The sequence below is a fragment of the Anguilla rostrata genome, chromosome 5 (assembly GCF_018555375.3).
Source record: "Anguilla rostrata isolate EN2019 chromosome 5, ASM1855537v3, whole genome shotgun sequence".
Taxonomy (NCBI): Eukaryota; Metazoa; Chordata; class Actinopteri; order Anguilliformes; family Anguillidae; genus Anguilla; species Anguilla rostrata.
Window position 1 is genome coordinate 8,041,966 of NC_057937.1, and position 20,892 is coordinate 8,062,857.

A 20,892-nucleotide genomic window follows, 5' to 3' on the forward strand; every position below is an offset into this window, starting at 1 on the left:
CCACCAGTGTTTATGATCATCTGTTGGGTGCCTGGCGTGTGTTGGAGGTCTACAGGAGTGCAGCAGCCTGTTGGGCGTGGAGTTTTAGTCTGAGGGGTTTTTTATGTTTTTGAACGAGCAGAGAAACACAGTGACCGCGGGGCCGCCGCGCGACGCCGATGGAGGCTTCGCGCTCGCCACCCTTGATCACGAACGCGGCGTCCCAGCTGGTGACGCCTGGCAACGGCACAAACGCCAGCCCGGCGGGTTTAGCGGGGTGCCGTCTCCTCCCTGCACGTACGGGTTGGCCTGTCCTAAAAAAGGCCTTTGCAGTCACAGCCTGCGTTGCTGGGGTAAAACTACAACACAGATTGTGGTTTCGGCAAATCACACGGTTGCTACTGTAATGACTGTTACTGTAGTTTTTCTGCTGTTGCGGTTGTATTCTTCCTGCAAGGTAAACTTCCGAGTCCTGAAAAGATACCGTCTACTTTCCAAAAGCTCAAGGGGTAGATTTGAAATGGTTTTATTACTACTACCAGTGAGGATAAGTACTTGAGGTGTAGCATTGAGAGTGGTAGCAGCAGTACTAGCAGCAGCAGCAGCAGTAGTCGAGCATTACTGCACACCATCTTTCCAGTATAACGATGTACAGTTTTTCAAGTTCACGTTAAAATTAGTTTCATCACGCGCTGTTCTTCTCACGCTCATTTTTAGAATCACTTTTCAGCTCCCCTGTTCCCTTCAGTTTGGGATGTCCAGGCCTGTCTCAGCGCTGTAATTCTACAGTGTACTGGCTGCAGAAAGCTCAAGGGGCAGATTTAAAATAGCACATCACTACTGCCGGTAAGGATAAGTTCATGAGGTGTAACATTGAAAGTGGTAGAAGCAGTACTAAAAATCCTTGATTCCAGCTGCATTTTGTCCACAGCACAAGCTAAGGGCAGGTGGGGCAGTTTTGCAGTGCCCTGGCTGTGCTCCAGTCATGCACAGATCTCATTGCAGAGCAGACTTTATGCGCAGCCTGTGCAGATCAGGCACTGACGAGGACCGCCCTGCTGACCAGAACCCTCCCTGCGCCGCTGTCGGTCACGTGCCGGCTCGCGGTCGGCGCTAGGTGCTAAGACCCGGCGTCTCTACGGGACGTGCCGGGGGGGGGAAGGCAAGCCGCGATACTGAGACCCATCCCAAACGAGTGCACGGGGAGGAGAGCGTGTGCGCGTTCCCAAAAACGCGTCTCACCGCGTCTCACCGGCCCCGCCCTCTCGCACGGCATTACGCATTCTCCGCCCGGGCGCCCCGCCCGCCGTTCGCTAGCGCTGTGGGAAACGCGGCTGGAGTCCCGGATTTTCCGGCTGGCCTCACAAGCAAACTCGCTTCCTCTCTGCACCGAGGACTTAAGGGCCTTCCTGACTGCAGACAGTAATCCTGCTTCCAAAGCTCTGCCTCCTGCCCTACAGCCAAAATGCAAAAAAATGTAAAACTGGAAGAGAAAAAAAACATTTTGTTGAGATGTTATGTAAACTTGAGTTTATATGTAAACTTTAACTACAAAAATAAACTTGTAATTATAGAACAGGACATAGGCTGTAAGATAATATCTTAATAGCAGCTGAGATTCTGGCACGAAGCTTGACTTGGACGGGTCTGGGGCATTCGCTGAAAGCATGGAAAAAATCACTGGTGAGTCAGATGGAAACAAATAACACTTTGCTAATAGTCAATGGGAGGTGCTGTATAACTGCTGCATTACTGCTTAATAACCGCTCAATAAAGGCTTAATAAGCACTGCTGCAGCATGAATGCCAGTCAGCATGTCACCCCGCGCCCTTGTGCACGTTTAAAGCAGCACAGCTGGGGCTTCCGCCCCCGGGGTCGTGTTGAGCGGCTGGCGGTACCGCGGTAACCAGCCTCTCCGCCATTACAGAGGAGGAGAGGAGACTGAAGCGAGCGCGGACGCTTTTCCCCACAGAGAAGGGAGCCATTTCCCCCACAGCTCCACCCAGAACGCAGCCTCCATTTTCATCTGGATTCTGTCTGTGTGTGTGTCACTGCGGCCGCCATTACAGGATTTAGGGCGGGGCTGAGCGCGCCCGTACGTCTGCGCGTGCGATAAAACAGCGGACCCTCATGTGCAGCGAGCCACATGAGTAATCCCAGCACAGCTAATTAAGAGCGGAGCAGGAAGCTGCTGGATGAGTCCTTCGGTTCATCATGGTGATTAAGAGCACACTCTGAGGTGGGGGGGATGTATTCACTCGTATTCTCTGCTTTCACTCTGTCCCCTCCTTACCTCGTAGTCTCTCCCTCTGACAGGGGCTTTTTACATTGTGGATGGGGCCAGGTAGGACAGGGGCGGGGCAGGTGGGATGGGGTGGGGGCAGGTGGCATAGGGGCTGGGTCAAGGGCAGGCAGGGGCCGATATTGGCTCATGGTTTTCCTCCTAGTTAGAATTGGGGGTAGGTGGTATGAGGCAGGGCAGGTGGGTTAGAAGCGGGTGCAAGTGGGACGGGGTGGGATGGGGCTGGGGCTGGGGCTGGGGCTGGGGCTGGGGCTGAGGCTGGCACTGGCTTGGGCAGATATCGTCTCATGGTCCCCCCCCCCTCTCCCCCCGGGGCAGAACATGCTGGCGGAGAAGGTGGAGCAGATGATGGAGTGGAGCTCCCGCCGGTCCGTGGTCCGCATGAACGGCGACAAGTTCCGCCGCTTCGTCAAGGCGCCGCCCCGGAACTACTCTGTCATCGTGATGTTCACCGCCCTGCAGCCCCAGCGGCAGTGCTCCGTCTGCAGGTAGGACCCGCCCCGCCACGCCCCCTTTCACAGGTCACACGTTCCACCGCCTTCGCTGCCTGAGAAATGTTCCAGCGATCTAAGCAGGGTCCTTACAACACGGACACTTCAAATTGCTGAGAGAAAAAGCAAAAAGAAAAGCTTTTTAAAGAAGTTAATCCTTGAAAGGAAGAAGAAAGCATTTCTCAGCGTGACTGAATAAAGACCTCTCTGGGTGTTATTTACGACAGGGTGGAACTCGCTGACCTCCGGATCACAGCCATCACAGCGTTTCTTTCGGAGCACAGATCCGAGTGTGTGTATTAAATTAAGATTATGTGGGGGAAATTAACATGTAAATTACAAAAAAAAAAAAAAGGGGGGGAAGTTAATTCAATCGGGGACAACCTTTATGCGGCTGTCAGTGCCGGAGCGGCACACGACCCGTAATGGAGTTTTAATCGCCCGCCGTCCCGGTAAATATGAATCGCATTTCCGTTTTTAAAGGCACGGCAGCCCCCCCCCCCCCCTTGACGTGTTTTTAAAAACACATTAGTCTTACCGGGGTGGGGAACACGCTCTCCGTTCGGGGCGCGGTGTCACTCCCGAAGCGCGTCCCGTCACGCCGCGCGTCTCTCGCTCGGGGTTCGGGTGGTGGGGGGGGCCGCGGGGGGGGGGGGGTGAGATTTATGCGGAGCGATGCGGTCGCGGCGGTGGGCGCGGTCGTGTCGTGGTTCGGCGCTGACGCACGTGGCAGATTGGGCGCAGGCTCCGTTAATCACAGTTCCCCGCCCCCCCGCCGCGCGGTGTCCTCGCCCGACACTAAGCCCTCTGAGGAGCCGCCCCGGCGTCGGCTAATCGTTTTTTAAAAAGCCGCACGGTCGCTCTCCGACAGTACCCCAGAGATTACGTCCTGGGGTGCTGCATCCATGTTTTCGGGGTCCCACTGAGCTCGAAACGACACCATTCCGATTCATAATTAAAAGCACATACAGTAGACGCGGGGCGCAGAAATTAAATTTTAATTAAAAGGACGGTAATCCTGACAGACGAGACGGAACGAGTGTTTTCGCATCGCGTTTTATTTTATTATTTCCTCTCGGTGTAGCTCATGCAGTATTCATGCGTGTGCTTGTTTTCGGTGGCAGGAGGACTCTCTCGAGCTCGCCCTCGCACGGAAACGCGCAGATATCCGAGGACAACCTTTCTGGCCCGCTCTAATTGCGGAGTCTTTTTGTTGTTGTGGCTGTTATGCCGGAAAGAGGACTGGAGCTGACAGTGGAACAGAGAAAGCTCGGAGGGAGCGAGAGTTTGGAGAGTTCCTGGAATTAAGACTCAACTTCACGGTCCTCTTGGCTTCGGAACAAAAAGCAATTAAAACAGGCAAACAAAACGAAAACACCCTCGAAAACTCAAGAAACCTCAAATGCTGTGTAAATGTTTTAGATAAAATTGTAGATCGGAGAAGTCCTCGATTCATGCAGTACAAACTGATACTTCATTATACAGTACATAACACGATAAGTACTTATGAAAATGCATTAAATAGCATTGATACAGATGTACACTATAGTTATTAAAGATGGCTCGATGCTTATCTCAAAGTTTACAACCTGGCTTTCTTTCAACTTGAGATAACAAAATGTAATAAATAGATAATAATGATTAGGAAGAGTTCAGCACCGCCACACAAGCTGAAATTATACCCCACACAATGGGCAAGGTGTGTGGCACAGTCCACAGGCCGGCTGACTCTTGAGCCATATATAAGCCCCTCCCCCCCCTCCAAAGGGGCGGGGTTTGATGCCACGCCATGGCACCTTCTGGCCTGTGACCCCGTCTCTATCAGTTACCCTCTCTGCTTGCTCCCTGTTTGAATAAAGCAAAAAACAAAATGGAGGGCAGACAGCCTCTTTTGAAATTACAGAAACAACGGACACACTCACATGTGCACACACACACACAGACACACATGCACACTCTCACATGCGCACACACACTGACTCACACACATACAGGCACACACAGACACACTGACTCACACACTGACACACACACACACACTCACACACACACACGCAGAAACAAACCTCCGTGCCTGCACCGCAGGGGAGCTCGGGCCCCCCTCGGTCCCCCAGGGTTCCTCATATCTGATGAGAGCGGGTCGCTGTCATCAATCTCCTTATGATAAAAGGAGCACAAATTGGGCGGCGCAGGATGAATTACGCTGCGGCGTGACAGACTGATGCATGAGCGCGCCGAGCGGAACGGACGACCAGGTTCAATATTTGCGCTGCACTTAACCGGGGTTCTAATTAAACCTTCATTCCGGGAGGAAAACAAAACAAAACAAAGCAAAATAAATAAAAAAAGAAAGCAAAGAAAAAAAGCCTGTCCTGTAGGACGCTTTCGACATTTCAGATGTGTTATTAGAGCAGAGCCGACCGCCGGTCTCTCCGGCGAAGCGGCGTCCGTGCTCCTGCTGGGCCGCGGTTGCCTTTTCCGCTGTGATTTTAAAAATGAGCGGGTATCTGTCAAGGCCGTGTTTATTTTCCAGGCCCCCTCCAACAGCAGCGAGTAATTAAAGACGATGGTTGGGGGGGGGGGGGGGGGGGCGGGAATCCGCGTTTCGGACGCGTCGTTATTTTCCTTATTTTGGCAGCCGAGCAGCAAATTAGCGGCGGCGGGGCCAGCGCGGTCGGCCTTATTAAACCCCCACACGGCAACAAACGGCGTCCTTATTCGCTCGTTTGGTTCATTCCCCTCTCGTTTCCCCTGCCCTGACCACCAACCCGCCCCCCCCCGCCCCCACCTCACCTCGCTGTGTGTTCCCCTCGCAGGCAGGCTAATGAAGAGTACCAGGTGTTGGCTAACTCCTGGCGCTACTCCTCGGCCTTCTCCAACAAGCTCTTCTTCACCGTGGTGGACTACGACGAAGGGGCGGACGTCTTCCAGCAGGTGAGCCCCCCGGGGGGGCGTGTCTTCCTTCAGCTCGCACCAATCCTGTCAGGGCCACTCACCAAGGGGTGCTATGGTGCTAATTAGCAGGCAGAATACATTAGTGGTGGGGGGGGGGGAATAAATAGAACTATGAAAACCCAAGGTGACTGACGCTCTCCGAGCCGTCCCCCCCCCCCCCTTCCCACCGTGTTTTAAGACACGTTCCATCTGCCACTTTAGTTCAGTTCTCAGTAGTTACGAGCTGCCTGTCAATGACAGATTCTTAAGAAGTCAGTCACTGCGTCAGCACGGTACAGTGCCAAGTCAGTCTCTGCCCCTGAATGACTATGAAAGACTTAGCGCTTAGCGCACTGAATGCACACTCCGGGTTTTTAAATTTTTCTTTTTAATTCTGAAAGGCTCGTATTCGTGATGAAAGGCTCGGATGGCTGGCGAGCGCAGACGCGTTCCGCCTTCTCCCTGCGCAGGCGCTCCCCCGAGTCCTGTCACTCATTCAGTCAGAGATGTTGCAGATGTTCCAGGCCAACCAAGGTTGCCGCGTAAGGGGGGGGAAAAAAAAAACAAATAACATTACCTTGTACTGTACCCATTACCGTTCGACGGAAAGCACAGTCTGCCGCCCAAAATTGATTTCGAGTCATTGACGTTTGAAGGACAGGCCCAGGGGGGGGAGTGTTTGTTTAGGAACTGCGTTGGCACGGTTCAGTGGCGCTGCCCAATCAGGGAGGGCCAAGGGTAAACAGGTTTTAATTCCAACCAATCACTACGCCCCGTTGAGTTCACCGATTAGTTCCCTCGTCTCTGGTTGAAGGTGCGTTAATTACTGAAAATCAGCATGCGAGGTGACCCGAATACTCTCGGGCCTATCCATAGCGTGCGATTGGGCACCGCTAGCTTAGTGCTTCCGCTGAGATTGCAGTGTGAGGACGTCTGGATGTGCAGGAGACTCGCTGACTGAAGTCCTGCACCCAGCTCCTCCTGTCGTTTGAGGGAGACCTGCGCCGGTCTGTTCCGGCATGTTCCGTCACGGTCTGGAGGGCATACGCATGAAGGCCGATCGTTACACACTCACAGGGCCCAACCGTTCTCCACCATTGGGCCCAATGTTCCGGAGAATTCCGCACTTCAGCAAAACCGGTTGTCAGTTGTAGGCCACGGGCAGTGCCGGCCAGGTTTCAATCAAAACATTAGTGCAGAATCTTGACTTAAATTGCAAGACACTTGAAGTGCACTGAATACAGACTCAGAACTGTTCTCTTCATGAACGCATTTTGGAAAGTTTGTTTCGCTAGAGTTTTTGAAGAAAGACTTGTGTTTAATCCCAAGAGTTAAGGACGTGGCGTGGACTGATTCCTGCCTATCACAGCCGGGCATCTGACGCCAGATTTGAACACAGATTAACTTGAAAAGAATCCTGTGCCAAAAAACTTTGGTCCCATTGCGCCGCTGCTTTGCATGAAAATAAACAGACGCCATTCCAAACATGCCTCATTAACATTTTCATTTTTCAAGGTAAAATGCCGCTCTCAGGCAATTATATAATTACCGCTGAAGTTTGAAATGACGTGTAATTAAATGCGGACGCGCTCTTGCTCCGAATTGTTGTTCTTAATGCGAGATTGCTTTGGACACCTCACCCGTAACACAAGACATGCTCATCAGGTGGCAAGCGAAATAAGTAACTTGGTAATGAGGCCCCCCTTTGAGTGGCGGAGGGGGGGGGGGGGGGGGGGTTTATTGTTGTTTTTAATTACAGGGGGGAAGGAACAGAGGTGACTGTACAAAGAGGCCGCCATTAGCATTCATGATACGGCCCTCATTGTTAATCCGCCCAAACGATTGCAGCGATCCTCGCTTTGAAGAACGGTGTCAATTAAATTTTGTGGAGTGACTGCGTGTGTGTGTGTGTGTGTGTGTGTGTGTGTGTGTGTTGGGACGGGATGCAGTCTGTGGTAAATCGTCCTTCTTACCTGTGTGTAATCTGCCAGGGAGCCGTTGCGCTGGGGTCCTGGAGATTCGTTAACGTTTCGGGTTCTCGTCCCTCCAGCTGAACATGAACTCCGCCCCCACCTTCATGCACTTCCCCCCGAAGGGGAAGCCCAAGAGGGCGGACACCTTCGACCTGCAGCGGATCGGCTTCGCCTCCGAGCAGCTGGCCAAGTGGATCGCCGACAGAACCGACGTGCAGGCGAGTGACCCCGGGCGGGGAGGGGCAGGGAGGGGCGGGGCATGGGTAGGAAGGGTGGGGAGGGGTGGGGCGTGGCTGGAAGGGGTGGAGCATGGCTAGAAGGGGCGAGCGTGGCTAGGAGGAATGGGGTGGGATGGGGCATAGCAGGGAGGGGTGGGGCATGGTAGGGAAGGGCAGGGCGAAGGAGAGAGGGATGGACCAAAAACTCCTCACAAGTCCTTCTTTGCCTGTAGACCAGGGCTGCCCAACCCTGTTCCTGGAGATCTACCATCCTGTAGGTTTTCATAACAACCCTAATTTGGCACCCCTGATTCTCCAAGAGATCTCTAGCTGTTGAATAAGGCGCGCTTTGTTAGGCTCGGAGTGAAAACCTACAGGATGGCAGATCTCCGAGAACAGGGTTGGGCAGCCGTGCTGTCGACGCTGTGGTCATTGTCTCCGTTGACATTTGCATTGCAAATACCAGAACAAACGTCCATAATTCAAGTGCACATAAAGACTTACCACTGACATCATCTAACACTTAGTAAAAGGGCAAGTCAATTTTAACAATTAATTCCGTCGCCTAATGGCACTGAGCAATGTTTTTCAGTCGTTAGCTTATATTTGAATCATCAGCGCTGATTTCATTCATCGAGGCGAGAGACAAAAGCACTTTGCTAAAGCACTCGCTCATAAGTGGTAACAGCATCATCTTTTTTTTCCTGTTTTGTGAGCGCTCTCTCTCTCTTTCTCTCTGAGCGTTTGAGATGCACGATAAGCCACAGTCCGGTCCTAAAGCGCACAGGAGTGGTAAAGATTATGGGCGTCATAAATCTGGGCCAGCGTAGGGCCCTTGGACTGTATCGGGGGTTCATTATGAGGGAGATGCAAACGTTTCTTTATCAAACTCAGCATTCCGCGTAACTTAGGACACTAAATTCAAGGCCGCGTGCTCTCTCTCTCCCGCTAAAGCACAGAACCAGCGATTTAAAAACGCCTCACGGTCAAACCTTCCTTGACTCCTTTGTGTCAAATCTCGAACGACCTTCTGACTGTGGCCAGCGGGGTCTGCCAGGTGCAGCGTATTCGGCCATGGAGAGAGGTTCTTTGGAACAAAATTTTTTTTCAGTATTCTAAGTCAGTATTCTAGAACTCCAGTAGTGATTGTGACAACAGAATGTCAGTTAAGAACATTCTAATCACATATTTGTGATCTCACACCTTAAAGGGTTAAACTTCAGACCCTCGCACATGTACCCCATTTTGTTGCCTCAGAACTGGAAATTTTGACACTTATAAAAAAGGAGTAAGTATATCGGATCTACGCAACCTTCTCCACATTGTCATCGCTGTATTCACATATGGCAAGAATATCCCGGTCCCTCCGTAAAAATGCCACAAATCACCAGATTAATTTCAGTCGAGCTTCCTGTGTGTGGTTTTTTCTGAGTGAGGTGCATTGTGGGATGGGTTCTCCCCCGGTCGGACGGCAGGGCGAGGGAATCTCTCGCGCACGCTCGGGCCTCGCGGGCGATATTATGACCTTCGGCAAAGACACAAACAACATCTTTATGGGCCTCGGGGTCCGCGGCTGCTTTCCTCGTAAAAATCGAGCGAAAGACCGAAAGACTAATTCTCCTCCCGCGTTTACTGCCGCTTCACAGGGCCCGGGAACCCAACAGAGCCGGCAGGGGAAGAAAATTGTTTTTTTTCTTTTTTGTTCTCAGTAGGTTACCTTGGTATGCTCCGGGACGGCTCAACATAACTGCTGACGACTCACTCAGTGCACTCCAGGGGCGCTCCCGAATCGCAGCGGCCCGTAACCCACGCCAAGACGACTCGCTCGGCCGAACAAACGGGGGCGGGCCGCTTACGTTTTCGGGCGCAGTCGCGGCCGGCCAAATAAAAACATATCGCGGGGATTTTCTGTCCGATAAATCAAGATTAAGGTCCAAACTGGCGGAACGTACGAGGTTTCATGAACCCTGAAAGGAGTCGCCAGTGAGCCGCTAAATCGGTTTTTTTGTTGATGATCGCAAAGATTTTCCATTCAGACCAGCGAATAAACGAACTTATGCATTACTGTGGCACAGTGTGTGCACCCATCGAGTCATTGGCGAAATCCCTACCTCCCCTGATGACGTCATCCGTTCGAGGAAAGAGTCCTGAATGTCAACTCCAGCCTCGCCGGTCCCACATGAACGAACTGTGTCCGCGTTTCAGATCCGGGTGTTCCGTCCGCCCAACTACTCGGGCACCATCGCCCTGGCCCTGCTGGTGTCGCTGGTGGGCGGGCTGCTCTACCTGAGGAGGAACAACCTGGAGTTCATCTACAACAAGACCGGCTGGGCCATGGCCGCTCTGGTAAGGACGGCGCCCCGCCCAGAGGACCACAACCAAACCAAACGTAGCATATCACATAGCTATGTTCATGAGACATTTGCTTAGGGATGTGTGTGAGTGTGTGTGAGAATGAGAGGCATCAATTGTAATGCGCTTTGGATAAAATCGCTATATAAATGCAGTCCATTTACCATTTTTTCAAGGTTACACCATAAGCAGCATCATGAGAGGCATCAATTGTAAAGCGCTTTGGATAAAAGCGCTATATAAATGCAGTCCATTTGCCATTTGTTCAAGGTTACACCATAAGCAGCATCATTCGCCTGCTTAGTGTAAATGATTAGCATCCTGAGCATGAGTGATGTGTATTACAGACGGCATAAGAACATACCTGCCTTGTAGAAGTATTTCTGGGAGAAGGTGCTTTCTGCCAGGTGGAGTGATGGAATTTTAGGCATGATGGGATGTGTAGACCACAGTAGCATCTCATGACCTGTAGCGATGTGGTCCATCTTCTTCATCCTCCCGCTCCTCTCCTCCTCCTCAGTGCGTGGTGTTCGCCATGACCTCTGGCCAGATGTGGAACCACATCCGCGGACCGCCGTACGCTCACAAGAACCCGCAGAACGGGCAGGTGGTGAGTGATCCTCCTCCTCCTCCACCCTCCCTCCCTCCATCTTTCCTTCTGACTTTCTTTGCATCTTTTTTCCTGTTTCTTTAATTCTCTTGCCATTCACCATCTTCTTTTCTTTTTGGCAATGTCAAGGTTTGGGGGGACAATGTGAATTGAATTATGGATGAGTGAATAATTTAGAGAAATGTGAAAACAAAGGCACTTTTTTTTGACACTTCACATATCAGTTATGAGTAATTTGAATTGATTGAAGTGTTTAGCCGGTTTGGTTTTGCACCTTTGTTTGAAGACCAGCTCATGCACAACTACCACTTATTAAAATTACATTTTTTTTAAACAAATATGCAATGCATTTAAATGTTTGCATATTCTTAAAAATATGTTGAAAAATATCTGAATTATATTGAAAATACTGTGTATAGAGAGAGAGTTGTTGTTGCCTTGCCTCTAAGTGTTATTTAAATGCAGACGTACTGGGGGGAAAAACAGAGGCATTGCTCAGTATTACTGCGGTTAATTATTTGAAACTGGTGCTCGTTGCTTGCGGGGGAATAAGACACGTGAATGTATCATTGTGTCGACTCTCCTACCCAGCACACGGGGAATTATCCATCAGTCTGCCCGCGACGGTCAACACGCCCATCCGTCTTAATCAAATTAAGGTGTTTTTTTCCCCCCCCTTTTCTTTTTTTTAATTAATGCTAAATAAATAAGGAGGGGGATAAAGAGACTGTCAGCGAGTAATCCTTATCCCTTCAACCCCCCCCCCCCCAATTCCGCTCCGACGGGCCGCGGTCGCTCGTCCCGCCTCGTTCTCCGAAAGCGCGGCTCGCGTCCGCGTCGCCGGCGGCGATGGCGGCGGACCCGGTGAATGGCGGCTCTTGACTTTTGGGCAGAGTGATTGCAGGCTTTTTGGTTTAGTGCCCCTGAAAACCCCGCCCGCAAACAGCTGGGAAGCCCTAATGAGTCATTCAGCGGCTTCTCACTCAACGCTTTCCCGCTGGAAGAAAAGAACAGGCGCTGGCGTGCCGTTCCTTCATCTTCCCTCTGTTCTCTCACAGACCAGGCGGGTTGTGCGTCGAAGGGAGAGAGAGGGAGAGAGAGAGTGAGAGAGACAGAGAGTAAAAGAGAGGCTGAGAGAGTAAGAGTGAGAGACTGAGAGAGTAAGAGAGAGAGACTGAGAGAGTGAGAGAGTAAAATAGAGGCTGAGAGAGTAAGAGTGAGAGACTGAGAGAGTAAGAGAGTAAAATAGAGGCTGAGAGAGTAAGAGTGAGAGACTGAGAGAGTAAGAGAGAGAGAGTGAGAGAGACAGAGAGTAAAATAGAGGCTGAGAGAGTAAGAGTGAGAGACAGAGAGTAAGAGAGAGACTGAGAGAGTGAGAGAGACAGTGAGACAGAGAGAGAGAGAGAGAGAGCGAGCAGAATATGGTTGATTTTATATCACACTGTTCGACCTGTGTCACAATCTGTGTCATTGACAGCGGGGGGGATGTTGGACACGCATGCAAACACGCCCTCCCAAGCAGCACGATCGCTTTCTGACGCTTTAGTGAGGAAGACCCCTCGCCTCGCCGGGTGCACAGGGTTAGCCCAATTGGGCCAGAACACGGGACCGGGCTGGCTACCACCCCTACCCCCGCCCTGCCCCGCTACCTCCCCCAAAGCAGGTTAGCATAACAGTGTCTGGTTCAAGGATGTGTTGCCGGGCGATTAATCACTGTCGGTAATAACTCACCGCAGCTGTGGTCTGGTGCTGTGTGAGAGCTAAAGTCACCGTGAGGAACGAAACTATGGTGCTGGCTCATCGTTAGCGACGGCGAGAGAACCCCCCCCCCCCAAAGTTTTGCATTTTCAGGGACTGTACGGCTCAGAGGGCTACTGAGGCGGGCTCTCACGCCTTGCCTACGCAGTGATTTTCAGGAAGAGGGGGGGAAAAAAATAAAAAATAAAACATTTTCTCCGGATGGACATTACTTTTTAAAAATGTTTCGCTTGGCAGGCACAATGTACATAGCTTATTTTAGTCACTCATTTGCATATATATATGAATTATACATAAGATCTAATTATACAGCTCTATAATGTATTTACTGAAGTAATTCAGGTTAAGTACCATGCCCACGAGTATAGAAGCTTTGTCTCACCTGGGATTCAAACCTGCAATTTCAAACCCAATTTCCTAACCGTTATAGAACCCTGCCACCCATCCTCTCTCCACCAGGTTAATAAATACAGGCACGCCAGACTGAGCACATTTGCGAGATTTCGTTCTCCAAATACTTGTAGACGTTTTTTTTTTTTTGTTTCCGAGGACTCAGAATGCCTTTGAGCTCTAAATGGGTTTTTGTTAAATATTCATTGGAAGTGATTCTCCCACACAGAGCAGCAGTAGCTTCCCTGAAGGCGATGACCTGCGCGTAGATCCGCTGCAAGAGCAAAACATTTTATATAGATCCTCTAAACTTGTAGATTCCACAGTAAATCACAGAATAACGGCAAAGTGAACAGAAGGGGAATAAAAGAGGTTAAATAAGTAAGGATGGAAAGTATCAAGGGGTGACAGGCTGGATAGGGGGAATCACTAATGCGTAATGAATTGTTAAACAGGATATGAGTCTTGTTTACGGTGTGTGATTTGGTCAGGGGGTGGCGGGGGGGGGGGTGTTCATGAGCTCTGAACTTTATCAGTGTGGTGATGTTGTGATGTATGGCGGGGGTAATGTCCCCAGATCACATCCCCTGAAGCGAAACTGGGGTCGTTATGAATAATTCAGCCAAAAGCATTGATCTTCTCAGATATAAACAAACCGCTGACAATATCCCTGGTTCCCCGACTGAAGGGGACCTGCATCTGCACCAGAGTGGTTTTTTTTTCTTCTTTAAACCTTTTTAATTGCGGAAGGTTATGCACATCCAGAATCTGTACAGGGTACAGTGCATGTAGCAGGAAGGAAAAAGTCAGCAATACTTTGAAGTTGGAAGTTCTGAAAGTTACCTAAAGTTTAAAAGTAACCTCAGAAAAAATCAGTACAGTGTGGTAATGAATCCAGAAGCAAGAATTATGTTCATTTGCGTAGCAGTCTTATGGTGGGCAGACGCGATGTGAAACAGTGTCAGAGTCCGTTGACGTTGCGCTACTTGATTTCCGCCAAAGTAACTCTCCTCGCTCGAGGGCGTAGAAGCCTCGCCATCTCGGAAAGCTCGAACCCGTGACCCCCCCGTCTCTTTCTATCACACTCCACCTCTCTGCCCTACGAAAGCAGCCATCTTGGGACTGCTGCTAGTGTCTGCTCAAGGAAGTTAACTGTCCTTCAGCAAGATAATTCAGAATTCATTATCTGTACAAATAATAAACATATGAGCGTTGCATTGCATAAGGGTAAATAATACTTAGGCTCGCTCTTGCCATTGCACATTTAAATATTTACTGCATATTTTTTAACGTGTAATCGTGAGAGCAAGCTAAGACTTATTTTTCAACAGTATATGCTTCGCTGAGCACTAGGGATTAAATAGAGTATTTATTAACCCATCATATAGTCACACGGTTAGGGATAGAACTGACCTCCAGTTGGAGCCCAGATGATGTCACGGACCGGTAGATAATTTGAATAGCGCACCCGTGTCTGGGAAGGGAGGAAAAACAGGAAGGAGGCTCGATGCAGGCTGGCGGCGTGGACTAGGGGAATCTTCTCTGGTCGCTTTGGAACCACCACCGCCGAACAAAAACCTGAACCGAAAAAAGACAATAGACGAAACGCAAGGGCTGTTCCAGCGAAACGCAAATTCGGGCTAAGGGAGCAAGCTAGCCGCCACCCCGACACCAAGTGATCGCTCTCTGTGGCGTCCCCCCAAGCTAACTGCACTACACATAGTCAGGACCGACTATCAAAGCTAATGCATTCATGTAGGGACAGCATTTGTTTGTCTCCATTTACGTTACAGATAGGCAGTCCAGTCGTAGCATAGATTCCCCTGACCGAGCGTAGCCTTAGGAACCAGCTGGTCCGTAACCACGTGTAGTAATCCGCACTATTGTGACCCCGGTAGAATTAATGAAGATGCTTAATTAGCACGAGAAGTGCATTAGCAGACACACAAGAATGGAAGAGTGCTGTTAAAATGATACCCGGAGTATGTGTCATCCTCTCCTGTGAATTTATCTTCCAGTCCGGACCGCTTCCTGAAGTGGGAGATGTACTGTATCAGTACAACAGAAGGTTCTTGCCAATCCATCTCCCTTCCTGCTTCACTTCTGCCCACGTATCAGAGACCTTTGTAGTGCAACGAATAGCAGTCTTCAGATTTATACCATAAAAGGAGACCAGTGTCTCCCGTAGTTACCAATATCACACTCGGGCAGGACCAGGGCAGTGCGGTAGACACAGAGAGGGTGCGAAGCTGCAATTTGGGTCACGCCTACTTGTGGGCCATCAGAACCCGTCCTCGCTGGAAACGATGTGATTCTGACACGACGTGAGGCGGCTGGCGGTGCCTTCGACCCACGAGGCCGCGGGGCTGGCAAACTCCGGCCCTGGAGGACCGCGGCGTCCGCTGGTTTCCGGGGTGTTCCTGGCACCGGCGGCTCATTTAAGTCACTGATTGGCTGAAGGATCCGGGCACCTTGTTCTCAGGGTGCTTAATTGGCGGCCGACAGAGAGAGAACCACGAAAAGCCCGCCGACGCCGAAGCCCTCGGGGAGTTTAGATTGACGCCCCCTGCGCGAGGCTAATCACATCGCATTTAACCCAATAATCTGCCCGCCAAATGTGCAGCGTCTGCATCCAGGGCCTTTCCCTCTCCCTTTCAGCACACCGCCCACCTACGGCCTTCCACAACTCCATCAGAGTGCCCGGTCCGATCATTAAAGGCGTCCCCCACAGCACCTGCCCGTACAGTAGATCCAGGAAAGTTTTCCCCTCAAATTTGTTTGTAACTCTTTTTGAACAGAATCCTTCCCTCAGTCGATGTAAATCTTTTCCTTTAATCTCGTTTCAACCTGAGGCTTGCAGTTCCGTCCGCAGAGACTAAACAGAGCTTAGCTTGGCTCAGCATTATGCTTCATTAGCCTCTTATAAGATTTTAAACACTTCAATCAAAACCCACGCTCCACCCCCCCCCCCCTTCCCTCCCCTCCCCAGCGCTCACCCCCTTTTCCCTTTTCACAGACTTTAGAAACTCAGCGCCTGAAGTCTGTCTTCTGATTTAACTCCAGTGAAAATGCACCTCTTTGTGAAATCATATTACAGAAGCTGCCAACACTCTGGGATAAGGCAGTCTTAACCCTGTTAATAACTCCTGCCAGGCCGCAAAAACTAGAGTCCAAAAATGCTCTTTTTAAACATTTAGAAGGAAGAAGTCCTGCCTGTCCTGCTAAAGAACTCACTCTCTGTGCCACCAGGGGCAGCACATCGGTCCTAGAATTACCCACAATGGGAGGGTTTCACTCAGTAGGGTACTCCCCTTGACATATGGATAGGGCAGATGACAAGGGGAGTGACAAAGGCCTTTGTGTTTTAGGCCTTTGCAGTGACAAAGGCCTAAAACACTATTTGACATTACCAAATTAGTAGCAAATTAGAAGCTGTTGAAAGGGAAATAGCAAGAATGACCAAAAAGCGTGTTTCTGTGTGGTGAAAAGCACAGTACCTTACAGCAGGCTGCACCGGTAGTGTCGAGGCTGAGCACATGGAACCAGAACTAGAATACTGTTGGCTCAAAATTCTCAAGGAAGGTACCTTGTCTGAATTGTGTCAGCCAGTACCAAAAGCCGTGATTTCGTTGCTTGCTTTGAGGAAGCATAATCTGTAACAAGCAGAAGCATCTGTCTGGGAAATGGACAGACAGACAAAAGCAGACTTTGTCAGAAAACACTCTGTGATCTTGAGACGTTTCATTTTATGGAGCAGGGCTGCAGGAAAGGAAAAAATCACACTATTTCAGGTCCAAAATGAGTCTTACAGAGATGCTTAGAAAAATGCTGGACTTTTTTTCCCCCCTTTTCTTTAAAAATAGTCCACAAAAACAGACTCTTGTGCAAAACGGTGTTAACAGTAATGTGCGCTGTATGAATTTTGCTTTTAATTTTGTCGTGCTGCTCATGCAGCAAGGAATAAGATGTTGTGTTAGAACGGACAGGAGACACAAAGCAGGAGCGCTTATCTTTCTGCTGCACTGAGGAGAGAAGCTGCCTTTAAACGAACACTTTGGAAAAATGCTCAACAAAAAAAAAGGGCCAAGCATTGCTGCGGAGTATTTCGCTGTCGACAGTTATGCCTGTGCATCCGTGTGTGAAATTAAAAGTAAAAAAAAAAAGAAAAAGAAAAAAAAAAAAAACAACCTTGATTTTTGAACTTAATGCAACATTTGCATGAAATGATATTTTTCCGCCACCCTCCATCATGGTAAAAAGTGCTATAGTCGCAGTTCGTTTGCCTTCAAGAGTATAATAGAGTTGTTTTTGTAAGTTCAAAAGATGGCTGACGCAGGCCGGGGAGGTGGATTGTGATTAGCTTGGTGAAAAGTTTGTTACCCCCCATTTTAATGAATGGGAAAAACGGCGCATCTTTCAATCCACCTGTTGCATTTCTCCCTCACGTACAGTAGTTTCCTCAGGATGTCGATCATAAACATTCTCCTCTCTCATAGATCTTTGTTAAACTTTCTTATGACTGTTAAGAAAGTTTAACAAAGCAATAGCAAGTCAAAACAAAAACAAAAAAACCACCAAAAGTGATGTGAAAATTTGCATAAATTCCTTACCGCGTCTGCCACTCTCGTTGCCATGGTAACCCCACATCGTCTCCTCTCCGCCATTGGTCTTTGGTCAGGCGTGATGCTGGGCGTCACCAGACCCAGACAGAACCCGAGCACCCGCCGGCACGCTCAGCTCTGGCCGAGATTTAACCCCACTCAGCCCCTGGTGGGAGGAGGCCAATCGTGTGCCGCGGCTGCAGTTCGGGGGGTCCTTATCGGCCAATGGCGAGGAGGCTTGAATCTGCGACTGCGGCTTGTGCTTGTGGTTTTACTGACAGAACCACTAGGGAGCCCCATTAATGTAATTACAAAGAGCTCAATGACTGTGGAGTGGATCACCTGTACTTACTGTGTAATTTAGAAATTCAAGTTGTTTTAATCATTACCAGTCAGTTCAGGCTCGGGGAGCAGTGGTCCATGTAATTTACCTCATCTAGCTTTCAATTTCATTTTCTGTCCCACACGCATTTTATAATTCATCAACGGAATTTCATTAACGGAGTTAGAATTTTCACAAAAAGAAAAGAAGTTGATACAATGTACAGTTCCAGATCAACAGAGTTTAAAAAAAATAAAAAAAGTTCTGTGTCCTCTGGTAAATATGTCTGGCGGAACTACAAGTGTGCAACTAGTCTGATTGGTCAGGTGCGTCACATGACCAGTCGAAGGCAATCACAATGTCTCCGCTCCTCATCATAACAAACATAATTACCATCATCTTACAATAACAAGCACCTCAAACAATACATTTCTGATTGTATAGTCATCGACAGGATCTCTACAAGATTGGGCCCATTTGACTGCCATGTAGCTTCCTAAACAGTACCATTCTAAGTATAAAAATAGGGCAGACATAATTTGCCTACACTCTCTGCCCCTTGCTTTAGTTACATGTTTTTGTCTTCACATCAGCAAACCCTTCTGATTAGTGGCAGGGAGGGAAAACTAATGCTGACAAAAAGGAGAAAGACATTTGCAGATAATTTTGAGCTGAGATACATATGGGAATGTATAAGCTCGGGCTGCGCAACCCTGTTCATCGAGAGCTTCCGTCCTGTTGGTGTTCATTTGCATTTGACACACCTGAATTCTACTTAGTAGCAGCTCAGCGAGATCTCTGGCTGTTGAATGAGGTGCTCTTTGTTAGGGCTGGAGTGAGAACCTACAGGACAGTAGGTCTTCAGGAACAGGGTTCAGTATAAGCAGTTATGGGCATGAGTAATCAGCATATTTGTATTATCATCATCATCATCATCATCAATTTATTATTATTATTATGTAGCATTGGCACATGGTTTGTGTGGTGTTTAACATCATTAGTTCAAAGCTGGCGTTTCCTCTGCCCCTGTGTTCCCTATTGAGATCACAGAAGCGGACTCAAAAGGCGAATGTAATATACACTGCACAAACACAAGCCACTGCCTTCAGCTGTGTCTGATACACTGTGCATTTTACCACAGGCCAGGGCCGTTCAGTTGTCACAGTATCAAGGCTGGTGACAAGAGTATGACAATAGCCAGGTGCTTGCAGGAAGAAAAAAAAACTGACATGGTACAAGAAATGAACATTTTTAGCTTAGTACTGCAAGGGGGGAAGAAAGGCAGCAGTGAATTCAGTTCAAATTATTTTTAACCAGCGCATACAGATGCAGTAAGCCAAGAGGCATTTATGCCTTTTCCCTTCTGATTAGTCCTGTTTATTAAATGCTGCCGTTCGTGTTTTTTCCCCCTCTCGCTTCGCCTTGTGTGGTTTTAACGACCTGTTTTTCTTTATTTATTTTTCCGTCAGATAGTGATCATAAATTAAAACTTTCTCTCGGCTGACCTGCGTGGTTAAGGTAATGAAATCCCGCAATTATAGGTTATTAAATGCAGTCTCACACGTTTGGATGCGCCGGTTTGAAATAAATCAAACGTTCCGCGCAGGTTTATGGGGCAAATGGTAGGTTCTAGTAAGCGCCGTGGAACCGCTAATGACAGCCTCGAGTCGGAAGTGATTTAGCCTTGATCATCCAAAAGACGGCAGCCTGCGCTCAATCAACATTTGTCCTTTACTGCGACTTACACGTAAACACGTAAGCGTCAAAACTTCTTTCTTTCACAAACATAATTTGGGCTAAGTTAGTTTTGCTGATTGCTGAAATTGCCAAAGTGTGATGGTGAACAAAAAAAAAAAGAATTCTTAAAGATAACGGTCCAAATGCTAACCACACCCAACCGGCGAGCTCAGATTCAACCGTACGGCAAGAGAAAGTCCACGGGCAGTGTGGCTGCCGTCTTATATACAAGATTGTGGGCCAAGCGATTTTCACGCGGTTCAAAGAGGAAGACATTTTTCTGTCTAGTTTTATTTTATTGCAGCGTGATACTGATGATACCGGGGGGGGAAAAATACAAATGGCAAATATTTGGCTTCAGCGTGACAGAATCTGCTCCACAGAGCGCATTAAGCAGACTGAGATACGGGGCGAGCCGTTAAATAAACACACACTACAGGCAAAGATTTCCAGGACTTCTTCCCAGGGACATTATTTCTGATTTAAGGGGACAAAGACGATTAAAAATGAATCTCTGAAGCAAATGGGTGATTTAATTACAGCGGGAGCGGGGCAGAGTGCGGAGAAAGCGATATTATGAAGGCAAACAGTGGGAGGGCGGCCATTTCAATGTTAATGAGTCACACTCGTGTAAATAGACGATTTTGGGGAAATAACCGGCAGACAAACTTTTGCCCGAGGCACGTTCACCAAAAGGGAGTCGATGGCTTCCAATTACTGCTCATCATTTTACAAGCTCGACTGACTGCTACTTGATGCTCCTGAGGCACTTCTTTCTGAAAAATAAGAAAGAGAGCGTAATCTATATTTATAGTGCGAGTATGACTCCCAAAAGTAAAGTTCTCACTTGGGCATTGTAATCACGCACCAGCTACAGGACCGTGACCAGGCTGATTTGCAAATGCACAGAATGGCCGTCCAAGAACTTGGGTACATTTTTGGTGCATAAAACCACTACTATTACTACTGCACACGGTAGTTCCATAAAACATCTATCGTACAAATACTGATAATGCAGGAAAAGAAAACGAGAAACGTGCTTCCACGTTCTACAGTGTTAAGCAGCTGCTGCCCTGAATCCTGCAGTGGCTCCCTGGATTAATTTGTCAGGCGCTTCGAACCGTTTTATCCAACTGGGCTCCTCAGCCACAGGACGCTCATCTTGGTTTCACTCCGTTGCCAGATTTCGGAATCGCACCTCTGGGTTATTTTTAGGCCTGGTGCA

The 20,892-nt window shown here is 49.0% G+C and overlaps 1 protein-coding gene and 1 long non-coding RNA gene across 3 annotated transcripts in view; one reads left to right on the forward strand and one right to left on the reverse strand.

Moving 5' to 3' along the window:
* tusc3 (tumor suppressor candidate 3) overlaps positions 1-20,892 on the forward strand; it is a 54,478-nt gene that overhangs the window by 19,707 nt on the left and 13,879 nt on the right. The window contains exons 2-6 of the mRNA XM_064334880.1: positions 2,600-2,769; positions 5,589-5,706; positions 7,757-7,897; positions 10,103-10,243; positions 10,770-10,859. Coding sequence (XP_064190950.1) covers positions 2,600-2,769; positions 5,589-5,706; positions 7,757-7,897; positions 10,103-10,243; positions 10,770-10,859 — 660 coding nt within the window. The remainder of the gene's footprint in view (positions 1-2,599; positions 2,770-5,588; positions 5,707-7,756; positions 7,898-10,102; positions 10,244-10,769; positions 10,860-20,892) is intronic.
* The window catches only part of LOC135254593 (uncharacterized), a 46,379-nt gene continuing 39,380 nt past the window's right edge, over positions 13,894-20,892 (reverse strand). The window contains exons 2-3 of one of the 2 annotated variants that reach the window (XR_010329922.1): positions 14,985-15,038; positions 13,894-14,585 (exon numbers count right to left, since the gene is read on the reverse strand). This is a non-coding gene — a long non-coding RNA (uncharacterized LOC135254593). The remainder of the gene's footprint in view (positions 14,586-14,984; positions 15,039-20,892) is intronic. The other variant, XR_010329923.1, reaches the window with a different exon arrangement.